Genomic DNA, 16,860 nt, shown 5'->3' with positions numbered 1-16,860 from the left:
AATACACTCCTGATTTGCGCATGGCACGCATGCCACACGTCGCTAGTTGCACACGCCGTAAAGATGCGTTAGTATAAGAGCGCTGATGGTAGGAGATGATCGATAAATTCGAACGAATACGCCGGAACTGACAAGTGATCATTCAGCTTTCAAGCTATTCGAAGCAACTACTTTGAAACGAAAATGCCGGGACCAGGTTGCGACAAGTGCTCAGGTAAGAATTATTTCTATTTCTAAGAAATTATTTCTTCATGTAACATGATAATCTCATGCAATTATGATGCACGTAATTCACTAAATGTGAAATTTTTGGTAATTCTAGTACTTGTATTTGAGTTTACTTCTATCACTTGTATTTGAGTTTACTGATACTTTACTAATATGTTATTAATACTTTCGATATGCATTTTTAATATTTTACTACATGTATATTTGTAACTTATTCATTTATAATGTTTTTTTACTTATAATTATTACCAATTTTTTTGTACTTGATCTGTTTTTTAATGCAACCAAGTTTTTGTTTTTAACCATTCTTTAAAATTTTGCAATATCAAAGCAGTTTGTTTTATGCGAAAAATTTCTAGAATTGCGCGGAATTTTCTTGGAATCCTTATAACATGCGGTCAGCTTTATTGGTTTATACAGGAAGTAATAATATAATTTATTCATCAAATGTTATTACGGGCAACGCTCAATTGATGAGTTTGACCAATTTACCGATAGTGAACGTAAATTTCCTCATTAAAATGGTCTGTGACACTTATATATACATTTGTTACTTTGTTTAATAAATAAAATGTTATTTTTTATTGCAGATAAATGCCAACAATGTCAATGTGGCGACAAATGCAAGTGCTGCGATTCTGGATGCGGAGGTAATAAATTTTAGTTTACATTATTTCTAAAATTTTTAATATTAATTTTCAAACGATGTGCAAAAAAGGATTACATTCACTTATTGATTTCACCTTCTTTCAACAAAATACGAATATTTCTTTGAAAGAATGTGGTAATAGCTCTCCATTAAAACTGTATCTCTGTTTTTTGTAAACTCGGACAATGACCGCTTAACTGACTATTGTTAACTTCAATTCATCCTATAGCTGAAGTTTACAGTCCATGAAATATGTTTTATTTCCACAAAATTTTGTTCGAAAATTTTTGACTCAAAATATGACGAAAATTGTTTGTTATAATCTTTGTTGTTGAGAAATCATTATTAAATATTTTACATTAATATTATTTTTGTATTTTATTTCGCAGACAAATGCACTTGCAAATCTGGCGGACAGTGTAATTGCAAGACCTGTAAGTGCTAAATTCCAGACAGGACGCTAATAAGTTGATCAACACCGACAATGGAGGTTGCAACTTTAGACATCATTATCTATTTATGCTTTTCCTACTATCGTTGCCATTAATATTGCAAAATTTGATTGCAAAAACTAAATAATAGTATTATATGGACAACTATTATAACATGTAATAAAAGTATTAAACATTATTTCCGTTATATTCTACAAATGTATACATATATCTTTTATGAATATATGCTTTTAATAAAACTGTTACCTTTATTATGTGAAGTATAATAAAGATTCAACAGAATATCTTGTCTTTTCTCTAAAACTTTATTAAATCATCATTAAATTATCAAAAGTCTGAAAATATACTGTTTTTACAGATAATTGATTCGCGGAAATATATGACTGTTATACACATAATTGATTCGCGGGAAACGATTAATTTCTTAGAATTTGCGCATTAACTCGTACATTATACATCGATATATGTATCCATATATATATGTAACTACATCGTAGAATGAGCAAGGATGTAAAAGTTATATCTTTACAGATTATATACATAACTGTAACAAGAACGGTATCATGAATGAGGGCTAGTTTATCGTTTGTTGGTTTACCTCTTATTGATAAGGATGACATGTGTGATGAATGCCGAAGCACATAAAAATTCCATGGTCTCGCTCATTTTTCTTTCTTGCATGTACTGTTCAAAATGTCCCACTATATCTTTTATTTATCAGAAAAACTGAAGATAACAAATTTTTTACTCGCACTTGTAACGTCGATAACGATTATTATTTATTAAAACTTCAAACGACAAAAGTCGAATCAATTCAAACACGATAATTTTACGGCGCTTAAACTGTTCAAACTAATTTGTCATAAGCAAAGTATGAAACATGAGTGGCAACAATGATGATCAAACTAGATTGTTTTTATTTGTTGAGCTTCTCAGTCAATGATAATTGAGCATTGCTTACCGTGTAACAGTAAGGCTTGGTTAATTTTGCTACTAGTTCATAGAGCGCGCCATCAGCGCTAGAGAAATTTTCCAGTTTAAAATAACGATTTGAAACGTGCGCGTCGTGTTGATATATACGATTTCGAAATTAAAGTAATTGCGTGACATTTATTGTTTAACACTTTTTATAATATATATATTTTAATAATAATATATCGTAATTCATATTTAAGTTGTATTGTATTTGGTATAAATGTGATTATCATCTATTTTACGTTTTTCGTACTTTTCACTTGAAGATTTCTCGACAAAATGGCCGTACAGTTTGGTAAGTTGAAACAAATTAATGCTATTAAATTATTTACAATATATCATGTACGGTATTAAACATTCTCTCTTACTGTCTATCTACTTATTTGATATCTTCTTCATATATACTGCAGTATAGTTTTACAAAAGCTGTCTTTTATCGATTATTCCTAATGTTGCGAATACTTCACGAAAGGATCGCGTAATTCATTTCTCTTCGTGCTAATCGAAAATGCACCGGAAGGATTTGGCATTCCCATTAAATATCGAGTAAAGTGCACGTGGTACCCTGTATTTACACAGACCGTGTTGGTCCTTGCCGTGTCGTAGAACAGAGAGAATGATTGAGTTCGCCGGTTTCAAACAGAGTTTACAGGCTTCTATGCCGTTCCACCAATGAGAATTCAGTTGATCGATCGTCTGTATCTTTGTACAGAGCATAAATCGATTCAAAGACGTAAAGTAATTAAAGCTTCAAAATAATCGGAGATCTTGTCTACACAGATGTTAGTCGAATTTTTCTCAAAAATGTTCGATTGTTTGATGTTAATAATGGAATATTGAACAATCGAATATTATCAATCCGTGGGAAATAATTACAAAATATCCGATTAAATACTTTTATATAAAAAAAGTGAAAAAATAAAGAGTGCCTATATCCTATTATTAATTCATCATTAAGTAAAAATTGAATCTGGGTCGAATCGATTATGATTGAAAAGCTCGTTACCGCGAAAATACACGAATCTCGCCTCTATTTTCAGTATCACGATCAAATATCGACGTATAACAATGATTCGATCGTACGAAACAGTCACGAATCGGCGGCGTTCCTTTAATTGATAACCCGATTAATTATGCATTCGGACTTTGAGCGCAACACCAGTTCGCCAGTTCAAACAAGGGTGGCAAGTCGTCCGGAATGCGGCATGCAAAGTGCCGCTTGCGTGCGAAACGGCTGTGAGCTAACGTGGCTTTTGTTAAAAGCGCTTAAATTTATAATGACCACCGTTATCGGCCGTCGCGATCGAAAGGTACGACGGCCAAATTTAAGGATGCACGGACGGAAAGCTTGATTCCGTTTTGAATCGTCGAATACGAATAGAAATTCCATTTAACCGTTTATGTTATTTAACATTCGAAAGAAATTATTCAAATTTATTTCTAAAAATCGGTCGTCGATAACCTCTTTTTAATTTAGATTTTTCGCATTAAATATCGATAAGGAAGTAGTGCCAGTCTGAGTAAAAGTAGTTATTGCGAAGAATTACTTCAATATGCATTATAATGGCAAATCATATAATTTGCCGCAAACTAGGCGAATAGGAACACGCATTTTTCTTCTCTTATATCAAACAATGTGCGAAGGAAAAAAGGAATTATAGCTCACGAAGGCCTATAAATGCGAGGTGTTAAGAAAAGCGACGAGCAACAAGGGGACAGCAACTTTTAGCGTCACGAACGGGAGAGACTCGGAACGTTAACGGCACCCTACGCGACTTTAAAAACTAACATTTCCATCATTGTTAGCTTTTACGATACACCGGGTGTCGTCTGTTCCTTCTATTTAGGGAATCTCGATGCAATGCGAGATATTATTTCACTCTCAAAAGATCGATTCATTATTTTTAGAATTATTCTTATTTTGTTTCTAGTTAGTGCATTTTGTTAAATATTTGTCGATATCTCGCTGCTCTTTCGCGTTTCTTCCGTTCCGCACCAGTTAAAGCAGTCTCCAGAGAGACGGTGACACAAGCAGCTCGAAGCTTGAAACTTGGAGGTGAGATCGTTAGCGCGAAGAGTGTGACTTTGCATTGTGCCTTGAAGCACGTCTTCTTAAGTGTTAGTTTATTGTTACCCGCTACCCGGTGGGCAGGCTTCTCTTACATATTTAAGTTGGTCCATTAGTGCTCAGTCGCGTTTATGTTTCGAAATGCTGTAAAACACTCGTAAAACTTGCCGAGTGCTGTACAATCAATACGTCTGCTCTATATGGGACCTTTATCACAGATATTGTTTAAAATGGATTTAATTAGATTGTCACGTATTGCCATAGTTACGGGTTGCGATTTAATTTATTGTTTATTGAATATAATGGAATAGAATAGGTAATAATCAACGGGTATTTTGTACACAAACACGATGAACCTCGATATTTGTCGTGTATGTACATTCGTGTTCATAATAATCTTCCGTGAAAGTGAAAATGCAAAACTTACATTTTCGCTTAATACGTTCGCTTTTGTTAAAAAATTGTACATTGTAGGAATCTGTTTAGTTTAACCGACAAGAATAATAAATCGGAAAATGACTATGAGAAAGAAGCTATGTTTCCAATTTATCCTACAATTGTGGTTATACTGTGTGAAGAAATCGGATATTCTGATACATAAAAGGAATATGTTAAAAAGAAAGATGATATCCTCTTCGTCGAATCGTCTAGTGATATCGAGTATCTTCGTTTGCAACTTGATTATAAGAATGTCCGAAATCAAGGTCTTTAAGAGCAGGGAAAGGCAATTCTACTGACCGAGGACACGTGGTAGGCGGGCTCATTAAACTTTTCGTCGTTTCATCCTTTGGTGGAATCGTGTCGAGAGCAACGACTCCCGCGGGAATACCGGTGTGGTGCGATTATACCGACCGCCAAGAGAGAGCCCACCACAGGGAAAGATTATACGGGGCAAGGAAGAAGGGTTAAAATAGTCCTCTATTGCCGTCATGGAACGAGAATTTGAATGTCTTTGAGGATCTTCCTCGAGATCTCTGAATTGAGCAAGAACAGACTCCTCCGTCCTGCAAGAAGCAGTCGTTCTTTATCGTACTTCATCGTCTTTTGTTATTTAACTCTGTTGAGTCCGATCGGATGAAATTAATGTTTCGCCGTTATTAGCAGAAGTTAGTCGGTTCCATGTCGAGAAACTCGTGAAACATCACACCACGAGTGCGCTATTGTGGAAACCAGTTGGACGAAGCAAAAATAACAAGTTATCAAGGGTGGAGTTATAAGTTTCCAAGTTGGTCTGGCTCTTCTTGCTCGCTTGTCACCCTGTGTTTCTTCGTTAATGTAATTGACTGGCGGTGAAAGTGCCGATCCAGCAAGTAGATGATACATGAGACCAGTATGTTCGGTTTCCTACGAGACTAGATTACTCGGTTTCTTCAACGTCGACGTTGCATCCAAGCCGGTCATCTGATTTATTGAATCGACGGTAAGACGATACGATACGTGGATCGAATTATACGCAACGAGAACAGGCTCTAAGCCAGCATGCATTGAGTTCCAACCGCAGTCTTGAATCGCTTATTTTCTGAATATTCGTTTCTTCGAGCATTGCAATTTTGCTGTTAAATTTCGTTGAATTTCTAGCTCGCGATACGTCGATATCGTTACTCAAATCTAGTTTCCATAAAGATAAACATTCAACAGTACCGGGAGCGTAATTAAAGTGTCTCTTGAAAATGTTTTCTCGGTTCTTCGGCGGCGGGGAATAAACCGAAGAGTCGGCTGTTACCATAAATTCTTAATCCGAATCGACGGTAAAACTGAAAGTTAACCAAGTTCGGTAACATTAGCCGTAACAATGCTCGCAGTAAGTTCTTACGGTAACGATGCTGTAACGACGGTTTCCGGACCATGGCAATTTCTCGCGATAAAGTCACCGATGGGACCCACAAGAATTAAACTTGCTCAAGGGCTGGGTTTTGTCGATGGTGCACGTCGTGTCGCATAGGGATTAAAATTTTACGATCATCGTATACTCTGTTCTCGCGTACTTTCTAAAAATTCAAGAACGCAGCTCTTTGTTCGAACAAATTTACTCGAATGAAATAATCCGCGGCTAATCGTCCGTGAATAAATCGACGAAGAAAAAAAGAGGATGTATTATTCACCGCAGCGGACCGTAAACTAATTGGGAATGTAGATATCGCATAGACAATTTTACCAAATTCCTATGTAACGCGCTATTATGGTTGAGGAAATTCGAATTGAAGCAGATTACCTGGCGGAAATTAGTCAAAACTAACAAAAGCCATGCCGACCCTGTGGTATTCAGCGGTCGCAATCGCGGCTGGATCGCGATCCGCAATTCCGCAAATGGGGCGGTTCGAGCCTTCGAACAAAAGATGTAATAATTCTACCCCTATTTTCCAGCACCCCCTTTTCACTTTCCACCCCTCCTTCTTTCTTCCCCTCGCTCCTCCGTACTTCACTTTCACCCTCCTTCACCATCCTCTCTTTCTTTCTCTCTGCTCGAAGTCTCTCCAACCCTTACGAGAAACCCTTTGTTTGCAAAACAAACAAGAATCGTTTGCTCACAAGAGTCAGGGAACATGGTAGCGGAGGTACGGTTCTCGGTGCTGGAGGGAATTTTAATTACACGAATATTATCGAGACGCGTCATAATTGCATTATTGGATTTGGAAATTGACGATCAACGAGTCGTGTGATTCGTTCAAGCTGATTCGTTAATAATTCCACATAGATCGGACATAATATATCAGTCGTCTTGCGCTTTCGCCTCTATTTTTTTTTTTTCATCTTCTTCATGGCCGCCATTCCCTCGATGTTTTATTCGATACAGCACAGGACGATGTTTCGTTGGAAGTTGTACGGGCAGCCGCCGATCCAGTCGTGATGAATGAATCCGCACCTTTTTAATATATCGACGTCATAAAATGCCGCCGGTAATCTGGATGGGCGACATTGTAAACATTTTAATTAAAACCTACGGAGGATATTTAATTTCGAATAATTAATGGTCGTTCGCCGAAAATTCATGCATCCCGGACAAAAGCCATCGCCCTCGCGATTACTCTTGATTTCATTACACGAATCAACAATCGCGTCTCTGACGGCTATTAAGCACCCCTTTTTTCCATCATACCTACAGCCCCCGCCCTCCCCGCGCTGCCCCCGTCTTCCGTTGTTTGTCGACAGCGATTTTGTTCGATGAAACATTCGAAACGACCTATCGACATGCACTCGAAACTTATTGGAAAATATTTGCGTATCTTTTATCGAGTATCACGGGCTCATGGTTTTAGCGTTTTCCATAAAATGTACACGCGGAAGTAATGGTAGAATAAATAAAGGCTATCCGTCTTCGCGTGTTGACACTTTGCCCGGGGTTTTCTGTTTGATTCTTGATATGTAAACGTTGTTTGGCTCTCCCCCTTGAACATTTCACGGTGCTAGTCCCCTCTCCCCTCCCTCACCCCCAATACAGCACAGATTTCTTCCCGGCGAGCATTTCCTCGCTCGTGCAACGCAGTCCGGTCACGAACTCCACTTTCTTACATATTTATACATTCGAGGAAACGAGACAATGCCGGGGTATAATATTAGAACGAGACAGTGGCGGTTGGCAGGGGCGGTTCGATCGAGACGAGCGAGATGAAACAACGCCGTTCGTATTTACAGCGATTCCATCCGCGTCGTAGGAACGATCGACGATGTCTCTGTACTGCTCCGCGTACGACCAATTTATATACCGAAAACGGGTTTAAGTGCCGGTCTGGAGCACACGTCCGAGGCATCCTACTGTTCTTCCCGTGCCATTTTCCCGGGATAACGATTTTACGATTTGACAACTGCCGAAAAAAGAAAAAAAGAAAAAAAAAATCAGAGGCACGTGCGCGGCCACGCAGGCGAAAAAAAAGCACACGGTGGTACAATAACAGAGTAGCCGGCGTAGTGTACCTTTTGACCGTACTTACGCACCCGTGAAACTCGATTTCATCGGACCGCACAGGGTAAGCGCGCTGAAAGACGAATATATCCGCGTATTTCGAACTGCGCGCCAATTTTCTTTGAACAACGGCCGCGTCTCGCTCGCGCGCAGACAATGCACAGCGGATTCAATAAAACCGCAACAATAAGGGTGAAAACGGTGGGGGTCTGGCCAGGGACGAGGAGAGGAACGAGGGAGGAGAGCGAGGTTGTAACGGCGCGAGAATGGGAAAGCGGAGGGTAATTTGAATGAAGAGACAAGAGACAATGCATGAGCGAAGCCCAGAACAGAGGAGAGGAGGCGGCGAAGGTGGGTGAAAACAACCGCGGAATCAAATTAGAGACGATGGGATGGGCCAGGTGGAAGTACCAGCCGGGGTAGGGTTGGCAGAACGACCAAGAGGAGCCGTGGGGTAATTATATTTACAAGTGGCAGATCTCGAAAACAAAAGACTCGAAGATTGCTCGATTCATTCGAGAACTCCCCAAAGAATCGTCCTTTTTCCACTGTCTTTTTGGGAAAAATCGTAGCCGATTAGTACCTCGCCGTACCTCCTCTCCCTCCCAATTTAATGCGATAAGATCTGTTTATCGTCCGTTCGTTTTTTTCCTTCTTCCTCTTTCCCCTTTTTCTTTTTTTTCTTTTTTTTTTTTTTATCGCAAGACGACGAGAACGATTATCGGAATCCATTGAAACTCGAGACTTTTTCAAGTCGTCGTCCAGACAATCGCGTCCATCGGAAGTTGAGAGTCAGAATCCTCGGTATCAGCGATACAGTTTGCAAACTTCTGTTTAAAATTCGAGTTAAACCGTGCGGGTTTTCAAATTAAATTAACGCCGAACAAACGTCGTTCCGACGAGGAGGGTAACGAATTCTTTTTAGGCGCGAGTTTTCACGGGTTTCAACTTGGCTTATGCCGAAGCCTTTCAACATCCTCGTTGAAGTTTCCCGATATAATGTAATTTTCTGTTTTCTTTTTCCTTCTTTTTTTGAAGGGCAGATGAAAGGTGGGGTTAGGAATACTTCAAACGGCGCGTTACAGGCAGTTCTGGCACCAGACCAATTTTCATTCTTCAATTTCATTCCAACAGAGATTCACGAAAATGAAAGAAATAAATGCACTGTTTTGTTAGAAAAAAATCCTTTTAACCGTCGCGTCCCTGTCAGTAGGTCTCACCCTTGGCGCCATCGACCCTTGTTGTATATTTTCATATATTCCTCTCAGACCGGACAAAGTATTATGAGAACATAGTTCGCATACTTTGAGTGCCGTTCCTACGCGTACTATTACAGGTGTACTATTGCTTTCTCGTAGAATAGTATTCTTCTCGCTTCTTTTCGCCAACGTGGAATATTTCCGGAAATATTCCGAGCGATCGAAAAACGGAGATTCTCACGCTGTTGCAAGTCGTATTTATATTCATTCGAAATATTTCTGGACATATTTCCTGTCGCTGTATCATTTCACGATAAGTCGCCAAAACTGATGGCTTTTCAACGCCGTGAATTTTGCACATTCATTGAAAAATTAAATCGCACCGCGAGCCGTAAAGAAAGATATATTTGCCGTGATTTCGGCAAACGAAATGCTAAATTAAATCGCGGGGAATGGTAATCGTTATCGACGATGCAACGAAAAAGAGGTGCGAAAAGAATGAAAAGGTTTTACTGGCCGGTAGAAATGGAAAGCGGGCGAACGTGCAGGGACATTTGACGCAGCCCTCCACCCGTCGCGTTATGGAATTTTTGCGGAACGGCTTTTTTTAATTGATGCAATTCAAACCAGCTAGCCAGCAGGACCGCCTGTGCCGCTCGTAAAACTTTTCGTCGCCTTTCGCTTGAAATTCGAAGTTGCTGAAGAGTTTTTCTTCTGCAACGTTCGCCCCCTCTCTTTTTTTCCTCTTCCCATCTCTTTCTTTCTTTGCTTTTTCATCGTAAATGATCCCCTTGGGAAATATTCTCCCCCCCCCCTCTTCTCGAAGCTGTTGCAAACAAATAAAGAGAAGAAAATAAACTAAACGAGAGAAGGCTTGTGCTCTGTGCTCGAGAATTCCGACGCAGACGAGCCCGGAAGAAAGAACGTTTGAAGAATCTCGCGAGATGATCCGAGCACCTCGAAAGCGAAGATCGAGAATTATCGTTCGATTATTGGGAAATTAAGGAAAAGGAAGAAAAAAAAAAAAGAAATCAGGGGAAAAGGCATAATAAGGCTTCTTGATCGGCGCTTTCTTCGCGTGCTCATTTTAGCATACCTAATGAAAAGCTTAACAGTTGGTTTAACTTGGCCGAGGATTAAGTTTACCTCGTTCCAAGGGTGCCAGAGCAATGTGGAATTTCTACCTCTTGCTTTTCCGCTTCCTCGCCCCTGCGTTGGAAAAGAGCGCTCGCTAGGTATTTCTTAATTAGCAGCAAGTATCTCGTTCCACGGAAGTTGCCTTATTAATTAATATTACAAAAGGGAATCCAGCTGTACTGTCTCGCTTTATCTTGATGTCTACTTTCGATCTTGCGGTTCGCGCTGATTTACGAGCGAGGTACTATCGCGTTCGCACGTGCAGGGGAAATTGCATCAACGCGATCTGAATGCACGTCGCTCGATTCCGTGACGCTTCTCGCTTACGTTCCGAGCATGCAATTTTCTTTCGCGTGATTTTTCCCTTCGACGATTCTTGTACTCTTTCCACTCGTCATTCTACGAGGATATCATTTAGAAGGGGTTGAAAGATGCTCGTTGCACGGTAGAAAACCGGGGGAGGAAAGAAACTTCTTCGAGGCGTGTAGTAAGACACTGCCGGAAGGTGGCTCGGAGAGGTGGGCGATAAAGAAAAGAAACTGAGGAAGAGAGAACGGTTATTTGAGCAGCCAGTCTTATAGCTCGACAAAGAGTACGAAAGGACAGGGCAACGGGTCGAGGGTGAAAGGGGGAGGTGTACAGTAACATTGAAGTGGCCCGGTTCAAGCGAGAAGAAAAATATGTAATATCGCCGAGGGCGTTTTAATAAACCGAGTTGGCCAATCAAAGCAGGGGGAGTTAAGGAGTTTTCTCGCCTTTTAACGGCTGCTTTTACGCGCGTTTAAATCACACTTCGCGCCGCTTCTAGTCCTCGAGAATAATAGGAGCGGGAGCACGCCGCCGAAGGGTGGCAGGGCCAAACAGGTCGGGGGAAGTGTGGCAAGGTGTGGCACGAGGAAGGAAAGAAAAAAGTATCCAGGAAGGCGTAGAAATATTTTTATGACTGAACGGCTGTGAGATTGAATGAAAGCGGGAACGAGGGAAATGTGGCAAACAAAGGAGAAAGAACGAGCAATAGGAACGGAACGGAGCGGAGAGACGGTGACGGTGGGCGATGGTCGGTTGTGCGAGAGGGTCGAGGGTAGGGACAGAGAAAAGAAGGAAAAGACAGAGAAGATTGGTTGCTTTGTAACCGGTGTACGCGCGATACGCTTACGATGCCGGGTCAAGAGAGAATAAACGTAGTCACTCACACAGAAGCGCGCGATAACGTATACCACACGGTCCGCTGGGCGAACGTAAAAAAATGCGAAAACTTTCGCATTTCGCCCAGCCTTCATTTTTATTCGCGTCGGTTTTTCACTCCGAGCATCCGCGTCCCCGTGAACACCGGGGGCCGAGGCTGGACACGCGCGCTCATCGGCCGGATATTATTTCAGTCGGCGCATATTTCCGCAAATGAATTTTATGAAAACAGTTTTTGCTCTTTTAATTAATCGCTGTTTCGTCGCCGGACCCTCTCCCAGGCCACCCTCTGTCCCTACCTTGCCGTGTCGGCCTGGCCTTCTCCTCTCCTCTTGCGCCGGCCGGCGTCCACCACTCTTTTCGTCATTCCGTCGACTCACGTGGATCACCGGGCACCGCGCAAAGCTTTTAATAATAATATTGTTTCAAGGACCGCGAGAGGGCCGCGACGCATACGTTCTTCCCTTTTAATCACGCTCAACGGATGGAATACGATTTTCGGCCAGCTACCACCGGCTATCCACCGCGCCGCGTTCTCATCCGTGCTTTTGTCCGTGCTACGCGTATCCGTAGAAAAATATAACCAGACGGGCTATTAACGTTTATCATTGTCGCCAAGAAAAATATCTCGTTCGAAATTATTTTAAATCAACTAAGCGTACCATGGCTACAAAATGTATTTATATATATATATATATTCCTGTTCTCCAACGTGATATGCTTTTCTATCTGGTGTTTCAATTTTATCATTTGAAATTTTAGCCGACAGGTACTTTTACAGAAACATCGTGGTACGCTAGATTTTCGAGAATCGTGTCGTCGTTTGATTTGAAATATTGATCTTCGATGTTTGTTGTAATAAATACAATCTAATATGCCTTTAAGTTAACAACGGCGAGAAAGCCACATTTGGTTAAGTTGTTCGCTGGTATCCGTGATTCGCGCGCATTAAATCGGTCCACGCGATTCAGCAGGAAGTTTCGCCTCTGTACTCGCGACGAAGTAAAGTGGCGTTTGTGCCGACATTTTGTACAAACAGGAATAATCGCCGACCAATTAGAGCCAGCCGGGGAAGGGTTTTATAGTTAGACGAACCTTCGAGCAGCTAGGTGCGCCGCGGATAATCACGGCCATAAATAAGATTTATCGGCTGCGGGTCTAATTGCCAATGATTATCGTAGGCGGCACGAGAAAAATTGCCAATTTACATCGAATGCTCGCCCTTTCCACCACCCGTTTCCCGCTTAGTTTACTTGCCTCGGTCCTTCGATTCCAGATAAACGGTCCCTCTTACGAAATCAGACTGTGTTTTATAGCCGTTGTTTCGTCGCGATCGAGTCGAGAAATTCTCCGTTGAAAAGAGAAAGGAAATTATTTATAGAACGCGACGTGTCTCATCGTAGATTTTCGAGTAGACTCTTAGAGATCGTTCGTTTTTTCGATTTCTCATATCCTAGAGGTCGTCGCTTCACATCCGCTTTTTTCTTCTTTTCTTTTTTTTTTGTTCTCGAGGGTTCGCGTTCACAGTCGAATAGAGTTGGATCCCGCTCTCCTGAATACGCAATGCGATTTATTCGAAACGTGGCGTATAAAACACAAAGGACCGCGTATGATTGGTAAATTATTGAGGCATAGCGGATTTGTCGGCCAATCACGTAGCGGTCTTAAATAATTCAGAGGAAGCGCGAAGGATGCGAGAAACGCAGGGAAAATCTCCGAGGCAGCGGCAACCGATGCGAAGATGTGTTACAAAGCATTGACTTCGCAGTCGCGAAATCAATATCGGGGAGGGTATAGGATGGTATAGAACTACACGGCTGTCAACATCGAAACAGTAATTTTATTTTAATTAATATTTCTATGATAGAACTATGATACAAAACATATCTATACTAGCAAACGTACACACTTCCTTACGTATTCTCGTTTCAAAGATTTTACATGCATCGTAGATAGCGATTTAAGACGAAATGGATTTCCCTGTTAGACAAGCAGCTTGGTTACAATGCACGTCGATGGAGCACATACTTGATGATGTAGGTAACGATAGTGTGTGACTAGAGATCGCCTACCACAGATCGCTACTAATCTATGCGAGTTAATTTGGTTAGACAATCGGTTAGTAGTCGTACGAGACAATATGGGTTTTCGTTTTTCTTTTTTTTTTTCTTCTCTCTCTTTTTACTGATCGTTACGTTTCGTCACTTTTCGTCCCAAAGACGCTCAAGCGTTAGGAACTACGCGCGCACTCGTAAAATCGCAGAGTATCGTGGAAGTATTCGTTATTCTTAGAAAATACGAGAACAGAAAGATCGTTTCGATGGAGAACCTCGATGGAGGACGATCGTAGGCTTGTTCGCTCGTTCGCGAATATCTTCGCCGAAATAATACGCGATAAAATATTACATGTAATCGGGTCGACAAGTGAAGCGATCGAACTTGCAAGGAATCGTAGTCGTATCTGCTCTCTCCGTTTGGAGGAGTATCCGTTCCCCCGCGAAAATTATCGTATCCGACAGGCGTAAGCCTATTATCGTTTCGAGCGATCGCGAAAAACTCTTTTCCGGAGGCGTGCCACCGACAAATCTCCGGAGCGTATGCCATCGAGGAAATAAAACATTTTCTTCGGCCGGTCTGCTCGTTTCTGATAGCGGCTCCCGGCCAATCCGAGAGAAAGAGAGAACTTTCGGCATAACTCAGCCTCGTTATCTGACTCGCAAATAAGGCAACGGAAAAGTTCGCGACATCAATCTGCCTCCTCTACCGGGGAGAATTCGAAGTTGAAACAATGCTTAAGTCACCCCTAACGTATGAGCCCCAAGAGGGCGGGGAGGGGGAGTGGGGTGAGGTGGCGAGGTTGGCTCTGGCTGGTTTGGATGGCGAAGGCCAGAGCTACCGATTCGATCTGCCAGGCCGACTTCGCTCACCAATTTCATTCGGTTTGGCCGTTCCTCCAGTTCTACCTCCGGTAGTAGTAGTCCGTTGGTCCGGTAGTCCGGTAAAGCTAGATTTACCGGCGTTGCCCGCAGCGGACAGCAAAGTCGACTACAAGAACGGCCAAACTTTGATCACCCCTGAGCATTCGGTTTACCCGGCATTGTTTCCTCGCGCGCCTCTAACCTCATCCAGCTCCAACCCCTTTTTCTCTCTTTGTCTCTGTCTATCTCTTCCCTGCTCCTCTCTACGCTGGCCACTTCGCTCCGTCTCGTCGTCGATTTTTACGTTATCTTTCAAGAGTTAGACTGCGAAATTCGAACAATTAAACTTCTAAACAGCACCAATGGTTCCACTCGTGTCGACTCGTACAGTCTTCAGAGTCTGATCACCTACTACGTCACGAGTATAAAATGTAACCTTTTGACGGTGTACATTCCTCATCTAGTAACGATTTAATTTTTTTCTGCGGAAAATTCGAATTTTCCTCTGGATGAAATTAATACGACGTAACAGGCACCCGTTTCGAAAGAGTACCACCTAATAAATTTTCGAGAAACAGAAGTCGCCATTGGAAATTGCGTGTTCAACGTTTGTTTCTACGCGTGATTTTACGAAAGTTCGTGAATACGGTCGTTAAAACGGCCGCTCGTGGTTGTTGTTCGAACAACGAACCTCGAGCGTTGTGCAAGCAGACTTTTGAGACCCCCAGTAACGAGCAAACGATCCGAGTGTCACTACGATAGCGGTAATAATGATAAAAGACGTCCGTGTCGTTAAACGAATTTGGCAACGCATTTGTGATACGATCGATACGACGCGTCGGCGCTTACTTCGTTTGTCATTTGGTATCGTAAGGCGTTTGTGCATTGATACCGTTTAAATTATTCATGGAGGTTAGAATGTTATGGGCACTGGAGCTCGCTGGCGCTGCGTAGCCATTGTGGTTATGGGTTGTCTCCCCGTTAACTGATCTCTGCGGGCTCGGCGACATAATCTGAAACATAGAAATTCTCAAAGTTACAACGTGCACGAAAAATTCGAACGGATCGCGGTACAACGTATATATGTACGCAGTTACGATATTGAACCACAACTCTGGTAGTTCTAGCGTTAAAATCATCTCCTCCGCGGTAGAATACAATTTCAAAGCTTTCTTAAACCTAGACGGATCTAAGGTGGATAGAAACTCGTAGCGTTCTAATTACATTCGCAATCAATCGACCGGGCAACGGCTTAATCTGATTCGGGCAATTATTCACGACAGAGACTTGAAATTCGGAGGGAGGGATGGCATCTTTCCGCGCAGCGAAAGGGGTTGATGCCACTAACGAATTCGTTTTAGACACGGTGTTCTTGTTCCCGTTCTCCACCGTCTCTCTACCGATTCTACTCCAAAAACAAAAGGCCAGAAGAACGAGAACTTGTATCTCAGCTCAGACGTAGCAACGCAACTTGGGCGTTTCCGCTCGTCCCTCCCGTCTTTTCCCACTCGATATCCTCTCTTTCTACTTCTGTCCCTTCCCCTTCACCACGGCCTTCACCAGCCGTCTCTATCTGCGAGGCATATAATCATCGGGACGATAGCGAGAGGAAGGGAGAAAGAGTGCACGTGGCGATAGGCGGTGAGGACACCGAGCGGGGAACGAGAGATGCCGCTAGGATAGATAAGTGCTGTTGAAAACTTCAAACTTCGTATTTCTAGCTCCGTTGTTCCCTTCACCATCAGTTTCTCTTAGTTTCGCCGGCAAAGGTGTTAAATTATACAGGCTTAAAATTCGGCAGACCGTGCTGTGGCAGCAGCCCCTGCTGACGAGATCCACCCTTACCATGATTTTACTTGGCAAGTTGATCATGCTAACTTTCGCGCGATGAACGAGCCTGCCATTCTCATGATTTTCCCTCATGCGCGGCGAACTTTCGTGTCCACAAAGTGGTTGAACAGTCAGGCGGGCAGAGGGAGGGTGCGTTGGGGAAAGAAAAATAAAGGCTGTTTAATAATTCTTTCGAACATGATACAGCCTTTAAAGGGAAACGTTTGAATTATGTAGCGCGTTTTTAATTGGAAAGTCTAAGGTGCAACTGACAGAGAAAAATTCACACGGGCCAGCGGCCGCCAGTAATTAACCCGT

At 42.1% G+C, this 16,860-nt stretch overlaps 2 protein-coding genes across 3 annotated transcripts in view; both read right to left on the bottom strand.

Annotated features, from left to right (window-relative positions):
• Positions 1-2,202, bottom strand: part of LOC122537103 (calmodulin-like) — a 78,610-nt gene extending 76,408 nt beyond the window's left edge. The window contains exon 1 of the mRNA XM_043670054.1: positions 1,928-2,202. The gene's annotated coding sequence lies outside the window, so the exon portion shown is untranslated. The remainder of the gene's footprint in view (positions 1-1,927) is intronic.
• An 11,414-nt stretch (positions 2,203-13,616) lies between these two features.
• Positions 13,617-16,860, bottom strand: part of LOC122537107 (LIM domain only protein 3-like) — a 72,433-nt gene continuing 69,189 nt past the window's right edge. For both annotated transcript variants that reach the window (XM_043670061.1, XM_043670062.1), the window contains one exon: positions 13,617-15,725. In XM_043670061.1, the coding sequence (XP_043525996.1) occupies positions 15,570-15,725 (156 nt within the window). In that variant the 3' untranslated portion in view covers positions 13,617-15,569. The remainder of the gene's footprint in view (positions 15,726-16,860) is intronic.

The sequence above is a fragment of the Frieseomelitta varia genome, unplaced genomic scaffold (assembly GCF_011392965.1).
Source record: "Frieseomelitta varia isolate USP_RPSP 00005682 unplaced genomic scaffold, Fvar_1.2 scaffold_886, whole genome shotgun sequence".
NCBI classification, from domain to species: Eukaryota; Metazoa; Arthropoda; class Insecta; order Hymenoptera; family Apidae; genus Frieseomelitta; species Frieseomelitta varia.
This window is presented reverse-complemented; position numbering and strand designations above follow the sequence as displayed.